At 39.8% G+C, this 12645-nt stretch overlaps 1 protein-coding gene across 1 annotated transcript in view; it reads left to right on the forward strand.

The window, feature by feature from the left end:
- TM9SF3 (transmembrane 9 superfamily member 3) overlaps positions 1 to 12645 on the forward strand; it is a 75941-nt gene that overhangs the window by 51341 nt on the left and 11955 nt on the right. Inside the window, exons 10-12 of the mRNA XM_070057481.1 lie at positions 3123 to 3262; positions 8692 to 8760; positions 11677 to 11823. Coding sequence (XP_069913582.1) covers positions 3123 to 3262; positions 8692 to 8760; positions 11677 to 11823 — 356 coding nt within the window. The remainder of the gene's footprint in view (positions 1 to 3122; positions 3263 to 8691; positions 8761 to 11676; positions 11824 to 12645) is intronic.

The raw sequence follows: 12645 nt of genomic DNA on the forward strand, positions 1-12645 counted from the left end.
TCCATTCCACTCACACCATAGATTTCATAAAAGGTGAGTCTGGAAGCAGAGACAGAATAAGTAACAGCTACATTTTTGGCTGAAGTTGGGAAGAGCTGACTACTTGGTAGATCTTTGGGGTACTAAGCGCTGATAGCCAGTACTTGGTTCTAACTTGTTCTTGCAGAGTGGGGAGACAGACCTCTACCTGGAGTATGTACATCTTCTCTCCACTGCCTTTTTATCACTGTCCTCTGGTCCATGAATAGTGGCTAGGAGCCTTGGGGAGGGCCTTGTATTAATTTGAATTCTAGGGTTTCCACCATTTTTTTTTACATCAATTTTTTTTTTTTATCGTAGCTGCTAAATTTAATTGGAAACTCAGTATAGAAAACAGATGTAAACATGATTCTAGGAGTCTAAATATATTTTTCAAATTCACTATTTTACCACCTAAATTTAAAGAGCAATAGAGTTGTGATGACTACAAATCTAATAATTAGGAGTATAAATAACAGGTCAGTTCATCTTCATCACCAACCAATTTATTTGGTTATCAGTATTGAGAAATATCCTGACTTCACAAGTTAATTAGTTCTATGTGATGTTTTTAACAGCTTGCCTTGAAATCTCAGAGAATTCCTCAAGTAAACTCATCCAGAGCCTGAACATAAGGGAATAGGGAATTGGTTTCACAATTTAATCACCAACAATTTCTGACAAAACTGCTTACATTTTTTATCATGTGCACAAAAATGCAAAAAGAAAGAAGGTTTTTTTTTAGTGCTAAACAGTAGATAATGTCTTGATAGACCTTAAAGGAGCCTTTATTGCCTGTTGTATGCCCAGAAGGCAGAATGTACCATCACTTCAGCTGCCGCTCATAGCCTGTGATACACATGTGGCAGTAGTGCCTGTGCTTGTACAAATCCTAATAAGCAAGTATGTGTAGGCCTGAATTGAGATGAGAAGGGATGTAAGACCAGTGTAACCATACAGGCCTTCCTCATCAATGATACATTTTCTAGAAGCTTGATTAAATACACAGAGATAGCTGGAGAAAATTTAATCTAGGCTTTGCATGAAAATGAGTACTTACTTACGGTATCTCCAATTTGTTAATACTTGGTAGAGAACTCTATATGTTTTTATTACAAATGCTTAAAAAAGGTTTTTTAAAGCTGTTTTCACAGGCTATTCAAATCAAATGCCTGTGGAATTCCTGAAGTTCCAGAGCAGGACTTGAAGGTTTCATGGAATAGTATGTAAACCATTCCTTCAGACCATGTGATACCATCTAAGAGTGTTTTCTTCAGTTTCTCTTTAATCCTTATTTCAAATTAAAGTTCTTGTAAATTACCAGGAAAATAATAGATCTTTATTATAATATGTTAGGTTTATGAATCTTGTAATAATTAAGAAAGCAGTCAGAAGCAAAAATTGAGACAGGATTTACTCTTCCATATGTGTGAGACTTAGATATAATTGACAATAAAATATTTAAGATATATTAAATTCATGCCTTTTCATATTTCAGATTCTTATTATATAACAAGATATATTCATATGTAATATGAATAGTAATCCATCTTATTTATAGGTCTAAACTGAGAGACTTGCTAAGTGTGATCTTTCAAATGTGATTATAGAACTTCTTTTGTTGTTTTTTAAAAATTTATTTATTTTGAAATTTAGATCACAGAAGGAGGGAAAGATAGAAAGACATACCATCTACTGGTTCACTTCCCTGGTGGTTGCTGTGGCCAGTGCTGGTCCAGGCTGAAGCCAGGAGCTTCATCTGATTCTCCCACATGGGTGTCAGGGGCCCAAACATATGGTCCATCTTCCAGTGATTTTTTTTCTCAGGCCATTAACAGGCAGCTGGATTGGAAGTGGAACAGTTGGGATGCCAGTGTCACCAACAGTGACATTACCTGCTCCATCACAATGCTGGCCCTTACAGAGATTAACTCATTCGTGTATAGAGGTTTTATCTAGAAGAAAGAGGATACCCTTTGGCTTGTTTAACCACACACAACTTAATGAAGAGAATAGTCTTCACTATAATGTTGCCGCAAGAGATTCTTTGCTTCTCCTGCCATCACCGTGGATTTTCTCTTGTACTTCTTCATTTCTTTCAGTCAGTTTCTTCATAGTTTTTGTTTAGCTTTTGTCTGTTACTTTCTGTTGATTGGGATCCAAAAATGTATAATTGAAAGAGATCTTAGAAGTGATTCAATTCTACTCTGTTTTAAAGATATTCAGAGCGAAGTGATCTTAACTAGTTGTTGGCCAAAAAAGAGATTGAGTGTGTGTCCTTGTGTATGCACATTTTATAAAGGAAAAGAAAATCACAAAAACAAATATTTTCCAAATAGGCTGCTTTAGTTCTAGAATCTCTATATGATCTTCTCTTAATTTTAGACATTGGACTACTAATGGGTAGAAAACGTTTCTTTTAGTAACGGCACACACAGATACATATACCTGGAGCTGTGCTTCTGTTATTTGGATTCTAGGGCAGTATAGAATAGATAAGAGGCTGGGCTTTGAGTCTAGCAGATCTGAACTGAAGTTTTAATCTGACTACATACTAGCTATGCAGTCATGGGAAGTTACATAGCCTCTGTCTTTCTTTATCTATAAAGTAGGGAAGTTCCATATGTAAATTTTCTTGTACACGTGAGGATGTCAGTAAAGTATAGTCAAGTAAATACTCTTCAAATTGGTTATAATGATGAAGGATCAAAGGGGTCTTCAAATGGTTCATGGAAAATACACATTATCTTTTAATTCCATTTCCATTAACTTTTTGAAGAACCCTTATACATTATAATCATGACAGCTGAAAGTGAAAAAAAGGAGAAAAGGACTGTAGCAGAGATAGTATGGAAGAACAGGAAAAATATGAATTAAATGGATAGGAGACAATTCAGCTTGTATTTAGATCACTTCTAATATTTTAAAGCACATTCTTTTCCTATTTTCATCAGTGTATATCTTCTATAATTTTAGCCCATATTCAACTTAAACATTTTCTTTTGTGATCAAATTGTGTTTAAATTTTTAAGTGTCCCTTTTATTTGTTTTTATTAGTGTTACTGTTCTCTGAGTAATCACACACATTTTTATTTAATTTACAGGTGGCCGTTTGTTGCATCTGTTTTTTTGTTATTCTTCCTCTAAATCTTGTTGGTACAATACTTGGCCGAAATCTGTCAGGTCAGCCCAACTTTCCTTGTCGTGTCAATGCTGTGCCTCGCCCTATACCGGAGAAAAAATGGTAAAGAGAATGCTGAATCTTATGCGATTGTTTCTCACAGTATATAAGTTACTAAACTGTTGTGTGCATATATACCTTTAGAATTGGCATGCCTTTCTGAGAATGATTATCTTAACTTTGGGCTTCAGAACTTGTTTATTTAAATTTTTCCTTTAACCTGCATTGTTAGGAGTCATTATAAATGATATCCGTATTTCCCTTTCTGAATATGGGTGCCATTTACAGAGAAGTCAGATGTTCTGATAATTGCACTAATGTGTAGAAGTGAGTGGGAACTACAACAGTTTTATAAATCTACAGGCCAGTGGACCTGCTGCCTATTGTAAATAAAATTTTGTTGGAGCACAGCCATGTCCATTTGTTCATGTATCATCAGAGTTGACAGATCAGAGACCGTATCATCTACAAAACCTGGGATATTTAGTATGTGAACCTTTACAGAAAAAGTTTGCTAATCCTTGATTCACAATTTTATTTTCCTTTCCAGATATTTAATTATTCTAAATGTAACTGGTCTGCATTTATAGCTGTATGCATCTTACTAATTGAGAGATGAATTAGGCTTGGGACCAATTATAATTTACTGATTGACATTCTTTATCTTCAACCTGGGATAGGGTAGTATAGAATCTTTAAAACACACTTACCTGTCTGTCACACTGCATGTTCTTGTGGACCTCCCATGATTCAAGATTAATCCTGACAAAGAGTTTCTTTTTAACACTATGGCAATAGTGTAAATAGTTTACAGTTTGTTCAGTCAGTAGTTTGAAATGATGATTTTTGAGGTATCTTTAATTTGAAATGATTTATATTTTTCAAAAAGTAAAATTCTAATTTTTGTAGTGCACACTTGAACAAAATGTGAATTCAAGTACATATATTTTGCCTCTTTTTAAAAATATTTATATATTTATTTTGAAAGTTACAGTTACAGGGTCCACCAATGTGGCATAGTAGGTTAAGCATCTGCTTGCGGCACCAGCATCCCATATGAGCACTGGTTCGAGTCCTAGCTGTTCCACTTCTGATCTAGCTCCCTGCTGATGGCCTGGAAAAGCAGTAGAAGGTGGCCCAAGTGTTTGGGCCCTGCACTCTCATGGGAAACTTGAAAGAAGCTCCTGGCTCCTGGCTTTGGATCAGCCCAGCTCCAGCCATTGCAGCCATTTGGGGAGTGAACCAGCAGATGGAAGACCTCTCTGTCTCTCCCTCTCTCTCTTTCTGTAACTCTGCTTCTCAAGTAAATAAATAAATCTTTAAAAAGTTATTAAAAAAAAAAAAAGTTACAAAGAAAGAGAGAGCTCTTCCATCCGCTTGTTCACTCCCCAGATGGCTGCAGTGTCCAGCACTCGGCCAAACCAGAGTCAGGAGCTTTATCCCGGTTTCCTACGTGGGTGGCAAGGACCCAAACACCTGGGCCATCCTCTCCTGCCTTTTCCAGGCCATTATCAGGGAACTGGATCGGAAGTGGAGTGGCTGGAACACAAATCAGCACCCATATAGAATGCTGGCATTGCAGTTGGTGACTTTCACCTGCTATGCCACGGTACTGGCCCCTGTATTGTAAATTGAATATTAGTGCTAACTTAGGTGTTTCTGCTTTTTTGTTCTTTATTTTCCTAGTTTCTAATAGCAAACAAAAATAGAATACTCTTTCTGTATATGTATTATATTCCTTCATCTCAGAAGAATAGCTGTGCAGTAGACCATACAGTCATAATAAAGATTTTACACTGAAAAGCTCATGTTCCTAGATGTTTTGCCACATTACAAATACAAGTTAAACTTTCATTCAGCTTCTTGTATGAACAGGTGGTAATTGTCCTGTCCTTCTAGACATGGAAACATGTAGGCATTTATAAAAATAAAGGCTGAATAAAACAGTCTCTGTAGTTTCCAGGAGAGTGATCTGTTTTATTTTAGTCTTAGGGTTTTGCCATATTCTTTCTAGAATGGGGCTTATGAGACACTTTGGCTAGAAGTTTTTTGAGTCTGTTTTTTAAAACCATTTAAATGTTTCTAAATCGGTAATACACTGTTGGGGCCCATTGATAGCCTGATGTTCACTTCGTTTCTGGGGACAGTAAAGGCGAAAGGAAAAGCATAGCTAGAAGTCACCAACCTTCGCGGTCACAGCACTCGGGAAGAAGAGTCACAGCACATGTGACATTAGATAGAGGAAAGCTCATGGGTGTCTGCTTGTTTGTGAAAATATCGTCATATGGGAATGGAAATATGAATCCTAGATCTTGCTCCCATTGAGAGTGTCATGTTGGGCAAACCTACCTTTAACCTCTGGGTCTTGGCTCTCTGTAAAATGAGGAAAGAAGACTCGATTATTTTTTCAGCTCTCAAAAAGAATTTTTCAAAAAATGTTCTTCCCTGTTTTTCAATTCGTCCATTTCAGAGATGATTAGTTTAGTATCTTTGCTGTGCTGCACACTGGGAAATACCTAGAGTAGCTTCTCCCTGCTAAGGTTTATAATCTAGAGAGGCCGGCCATGTCTCTGTAATTAAGCAGTTAAAGTGCAGTGTGGCACATGCTATGATGGAGTTATATGTAAGAAGCAGTGGAAGACGGGGGAAGAGAAGGGCTCTCAACGAGGACACAAGGAGGGCTTTTCAAGAGAGAACACTTGATCCAGTGCTTGCTTACAGGAAGAGAAATAAGAGATGAGAGGAGGTATTTTAAAATGAGAATTACCATTTACAGTCAGTAGATGTTAATTGTGTAAATGAATGAAATTTGGCTCTTTTGAATTCTTTCTTTGGCCCCATTTTAAGCCAGAACTCATAATACCTTAGTTCTGTTATTCTCAGGAAAGGAATTAAAAACCAAGGAGAAAGCAAAGAAATGGCAAGGTAACAAATTAGGAAACCTGCTTTTAGTTTATTTACTTTTTAAGTATTTATTTGTTAATTTGAAATGCAAAGTTACAGAGAGGCAGAGAGAAAGAGGGGGGAGAGAGAGAGAGAGAAAGAGAGAGAGAGAAGTCTTCCATCCGCTGGTTCACTCCCCAGATGGCCACAACGGCTGGATCTACGCCAACCCGAAGCCAGGAGCCAGAAGCTTCCTCTGGGTCTCCCGTGTGGGTGCAGGGGCCCAAGCACTTGGGCCATCTTCCACTGCTTTCCCAGGCCATAACAGAGAGCTGGATCAGAAGTGGAGCAGCCAGGTCTCGAACCAGTGCCCACGTGGGATGCTGGCACTGCAGGCAGTGGCTTTTTACCCGCTATAGCACAGCACCAGCCCCAGGAAACATTATTTTAGATAGAAGTTTCAAGATTGATATTTTCTTTTCCTTTGAGTTTGTTTTTTGAAATTTATTTGTTTTATTTTTTAAAGCTTTATTTGAGAGGTAGAGTTACAGACAGTGAGAGGAAGAGATAGAGAGAAAGGTCTTCCTTCTGTTAGTTTACTCCCCAAATGGCCGCAACAGCTGGAGCTTCGCTGATCTGAAGCCAGGAGCCAAGAGCTTCCTCCCAGTCTCCCATGTGGGTGCAGGGGCCCAAGCATTTGGTCCATCTTTTACTGCTTTCCCAGGCCATAGCAGAGAGCTAGATTGGAAGAGGCGCAGCCGGGACGCGAACTGGCACCCATATGGGATGCTGGCGCCACAGGCAGGGGATTAACCTACTGTACCACAGCACAGGCTCTGTTTGTTTTATTTGAAAGGCAAAAAGATCTCCCATCTGTTGGTTCACTCCCCAAATGCCCTCAACACCTGGAACTGGGCCAGGCTGAAACACGGTCTTTAAACTCAACCTGTCTTCCCCTGTGAGTGGCAGGAACCCAGTTGAACACTCGTCACTACCTCCTAGTTGTCTGCATTAGCTGGAAGCTGGAGAAGCAGCCAGAGCCAGGAATTGAACCCAGGCACTCTGTTGTGGGATATGGATGTCTTAACAATCAGTGTCTTAGCCACTAGGCTAACCACCCACCCTGGTACAAGTATAGGTGGGACAGGGCGTGGCCTGCAGCTGGGGTGGTGACAACTGTGAGCACACGTGCCCTCAGCCTCAGCAGTCTCTAGGAGCCAGGACACCCCCATCCATACACTTACTTCCCTGCTGTAAAATCCAAGCTGGCTGCACCCTTCCCATGGCCCTCGCCATCAGGGGCTGCTCTGAGGACTTCCTGGCAGAACCTTCAGATGAACATTTGGGAATTAGGGCCAGAAATCTCCTCTTCCCCCTTCCCAGTTCAGAGAGGCCCATTCTCCAGCTTAGCCAGCACAGCAGAGCAGGCGTGGCGAGAGCTCCTACAGCAGGAGAAGGTAGCTATTTGAGTCACTGGGTGCTTTGGGAAAATGACTCTCCCAGTTATTTTTTTAAAAAAGATGTATTTATTTATTTGAAAGTTAGAGTTACACAGAGAGAGAAGAGGCAGAGAGAGAGAGAGAGGTCTTCCATCTGCTGGTTCACTCCCCAGATGACTGCAACGACTGGAGCTGCGCCAATATGAAGCCAGGAGCCAGGAGCTCCTCGAGGTCTCCCACGTGGGTGCAAGGGCTCAAGGACTTGGGCCACCTTCTACTGCTTTCCTAGGTCACAGCAGAGAGCTGGATGGGAAGTGGAGCAGCTGGGACTCGAACCAGCGCCCATATGGGATACTGCCACTATAGGTGGCTTTACTCACTACACCACAGCGTTGGCCCCAACAGTCAGTTATTTTTGCCCATCTGGGAGCATTGTTAGGAGCAGAGCCCACGGGGGTTTCCCTGGGTCAGGGCCTCTTACAACATAAGAAACCAAGGAGACCCCTGGGTTTCTGGCTTCTTGTTAAAATGCAGAATCTGGGTCGGGGTCCAGAAGGGACCTGAGGGTCTGTATTTCTGTTATCTCATTTATCTTAATTATTTGAGAGACAGGGGTCTTTATCTGTTGATCCACTCCCTAAATACCTAAAACCACCAGGGCTGAGCCAGGCCAAAGCTAGGAACTGAGAAATCAGTGTGGGTCGCTCACGTTTGTGGTGGGTACCCAACTACTTGAATCTTAACTAGCTGCCTTCCAGGATGAGTATTAGCAGGAAGGCGAACCCAGAGTGGAGCCAGGACTCTGACCTGGCACTCTGTTACGTGATGCAAGAGTCCCAGTGGGAGTCAACCTTTGTTTCAAATGCCTGCCCTTTCTTTTGGCTTTCTGTTAGTAAAAGCCTGTAGAGTTCTTAAATCTTCAGTAATTACTGTTCCTCAAATAGTTATCTTAGCCTTTAATGCTGGAAGGGATATTGATGATAACCTGTGCCTAATATAAAGTCTTGCCTATTCATTGTGCCTCTTTGGATTTTGATTTTCATTTTATTGATTTGTTTCTGTCCTTTAGAGATGATGTTTTTAAAGTATTAAGCATCTGCTTTCTATTGTTGGGATTTATGTAGTATAATATGAAAAGCATATTAGAAGTTTAATTTTAATGTTTTCTAGGTTCATGGAGCCTGCAGTTATTGTTTGCCTGGGAGGAATTTTACCTTTTGGCTCAATCTTTATTGAAATGTAAGTTTTTACAATATATTCATTGATGTTTAAGGATATGATTATGATAAGATAACATAGGAGTTATAGTAGGTGTAAAATCATTGAAAGAGAAAGCATCTAACAGAGTTGGTTTGTTAATTCCATGGCTTCCTGAAAGGGATCTACATTGTCTGTCTAAGGGTAGTTGTCAGCTCTGGTATCATACAATCAGGTTAAGTATAGATACCTTTTTGTATTGTATTCTAGACTTCTCTGACCTAACAGACTTTAGAAATCAAAGCACACATGCTTGAAAATGGCTGACAAGCTTTTGATCACGGCATGATGTAAGAAATTACTAGTTTTTACTGTACATTTTTAGTATCTCTGAGGTCCAGAGAACTTGGTAAATCATTATATACTGGTCCACCTAGATCTTGGCGTCTTTTGGTGATTAATCATTTCCAGGCTCTTTCCTCAGAGGCCTATAGGAGTTCTGGGAAGTGTGTATGTGTGTGTATGTGTGTGTGCACGTGAGCACACATGCATGTTTGTGAGGATGAGAGGTCTGCCCCCTGTGCCCACTTACTGTGCTTCCTGTCTGTATCCTGCTATTTTAAAATATCCTTTTTTTTCTCAGCTCTTAATTACTTGTTCTTGATGTTCCTCTGTATGAATGCTTTAGGAATTTTAGGCAAGACAGCTCTCTGTATGAACTTTCTGAGATACTGAAGTTATATTCTCTGGCTCTTGCCCAGCACATGCCAGTCATTGTAACAACTCAGAATGCCCTTACACATTTCCAGATGCCCCATGCTGTGTATATTGAAGCCTCCTTAACAGACATGATTGGATTTGGTAGTTGGTTAATGGAAAAAGTTGGGTCATGTGAGTGATTTATTTAAAAAAAGGTAAATAACATTTTATTTTACAAATTAATGTACATCCTTCACTGATTTTTTTTAATATAGAGCCAAAGGTATTATCTTTGATTCATGTCCACTAGTTAGTTTCTGCCATTTTTCCTTTGACATTTGTTACACAGCTTTTGTGTTTTCCAGTCTTTTTTTTTTTAAGTGGAACAAGAACATAAAGATCTACCTGAAGCACTTAAAATACAGATTCCTCCTGGATTTGTACATTTGTTCCTCAGTCTTTTATAGCCAGGTCATCCACACCTAGGTCACCTAGTTTTATAGGTTTTTTTTAAGTGACCTTACTGAATCTTTCCAAAGCATTCATCATAATTTTCATGGAAACCACACATCCCTTTTGCTGTCCTGTTTATTGATTTGTGTACATCTAATTAAATGGCCTAAGTTCACCAACATAAACTGATACCCAACTTCTGGTTGTCACCTACCAGCTGTTAATGTGCTGTAGGCATTGATTAGTACCGTAGAGAGGGATTGGGGTATGTGGTTTAATAAGGCCGCTTTGGGAACTTCTTCGTGCTCCCAGTCTTATATACCTGTGAGTCCTCATCCTGACTTGACCTCTGACTGTTTTTCCTTCCCACGCTTGTTCTGGGAGGTCTGGATCCCACTCTCAGGCATTCTGTTCCACTAGATAGCTTCTTTGCTGTGTCCTTAACTTCTCTATCTTGGTGGCAGAGTGATTTTTTTTTTTTTTTTTGAGATATCTGTCTGATCATGCCACTTCTTTGCTGAAAATTTCATTTTCATTGAGGTGAATTCCCATCTCTACAAGACAACCAGAAGGGCCTTCATAATAGAGAAACTGGTCTTGTTTGCTTCTGTTGCCTCTTACCCCTTCATTTGAAGGTCTGGCCATAATTGAATTACTTTCAGTTTTTCAAAGCACTTACTTACCAACCTGTTCCTTTGCTGTTCATGTGTCTGGAACATTCTTCTTGTCCCCTGACCCCCGAACCTCTGTCATGTCTGATCTGATTCCTCTCACTAACTCAGTCCAAACAAGATGCCACTCTTAGGTGCACTGGCATATAGCTGATATCACAGGGTGTTAGGATTGCCACTTGACTGGTGTTTCCTTGCCCACCAGGAACCTCTTTGTTATCTGCACAGTTCTCTTCTCACTGCTTTCCTGATACATGCTTAGGGCTCCAGGTATTTGTAGAAAGAATGGATGATGAATAAATGAACTAGCAAACAGAGAGAACAAGAACAAGAAAAGAGGCTACAAGCCCGTGCTCCAGTTACATGACGTGCGCAGTAGATGTAGAGTGAAGGGTCTTGATGAAAACCCTAACAGCGTGCAGTCTAATAGGAGATGCATAATGTTCTACAGTGCATCAGGAGAACTGGTGGATAGTAATTAACATTTCAGATAGCTAGTAGGGAGGATTTTGAATGTTTATAACACAAAGAAATGATAAATATCTGAGATGGTATGTTTGTCAGTTACCCTGATCTGGTTACATGTTATATGCATGTCATATACATGTATCAAAATGTCACACTGTATCCCATAAATATGTACAATAATTGTAATGTCCTTTTCCTCATTGTTCTCCAAAGGTAGCGTGCATCTTCTTTAGGCATTCTTTTTCTAATTTTGTTCCTAATTTTATACATTTTTCTCTCAAACTTATTTTTCTATTTAATAGATATTTGAAAGCTATAAAATACTTTGCTTGACTACTGATGTATCTACCAAAAACAAAAAAGTTGACTATTTTACAAATGTTTAGCTGTTTTCTTTCTGTATTTCTTTAAACTTCTAATTTAGTCAGCTTGTTTAGAGGTCAAACGCCCTACAGAAGAATCTGTTTTGAAAGATTTATCCAAAAAAGTATTTTTGAGGGAATTTTCAAGGATTTAATAGATGAGAAAGAGTAAAGGAAACATGGAAGTTACTTGAACAAAAGCGCGACAAAAGTGAGAACCAAGATGTAAATGAGACTTAGCAAGAGCAGCATCAGCATCAGCTTCAGGAGTAAAGACGCAGCCTGTTTCCTTGCATTTTATTCAGGTATTTCATCTTCACTTCCTTCTGGGCGTATAAGATCTATTACGTCTACGGCTTCATGATGCTGGTGCTGGTCATCCTGTGCATTGTGACTGTCTGTGTGACCATCGTGTGCACATACTTCCTACTAAATGCAGAGGATTATCGGTGGTGAGTAGCTCTCAGAAGAACCTCTGGGGATCATAATGTTTTAAATAAGATTTCATGTCTGTCAAGCAGGGTAAAACATCTGTATAGAAATTTCGCTGCTTAAGATAATGTAGCTTTTTTTCCCAATTCTAAAAATAATGAAGATTTTAGAGGAAAAATATCATCATCATTTGTTTTTTCATATTAATGAGGGATGCAGTCTTAGAAATAGTTTTACGAAGTGCTTGATATGGAAAGAGCTTTATAAGGAGGCACTGCTCCATTTCAGACTCAGGTCTGAAAAAGGCAGTGGTTTATTTGAAGTCATTTGTAATAGGGAATAAGACAAAATTCAGGGCCGGCGCCGCGGCTCACTAGGCTAATCCTCCGCCTTACGGCGCCAGCATACCGGGTTCTAGTCCCGGTCGGGGCGCCGGATTCTGTCCCGGTTGCCTCTCTTCCAGGCCAGCTCTCTGCTGTGGCCAGGGAGTGCAGTGGAGGATGGCCCAAAGTCCTTGGGCCCTGCACCCCATGGGAGACCAGGATAAGTACCTGGCTCCCTGCCATCAGATCAGCATGGTGCGCCAGCCGTGGCGGCCATTGGAGGGTGAACCAACGGCAAAGGAAGACCTTTCTCTCTGTCTCTCTCTCTCTCACTGTCCACTCTGCCTGTCAAAAAAACAAAACAAAACAAAACAAAAAAAAAACAAAACCAACAACAAAATTCAGAAGCTTTCCTTCTGATTCTTAGGGTCTTTCCTCTTTGACACATTTAATTACTGTGCACATGCACTTACTTTAAATATACAGAATTTTTTTTAAAGATTTATTTATTTGAAAGTC

This window comes from Oryctolagus cuniculus, chromosome 15 (genome assembly GCF_964237555.1).
Source record: "Oryctolagus cuniculus chromosome 15, mOryCun1.1, whole genome shotgun sequence".
In the NCBI taxonomy this organism is placed as follows: Eukaryota; Metazoa; Chordata; class Mammalia; order Lagomorpha; family Leporidae; genus Oryctolagus; species Oryctolagus cuniculus.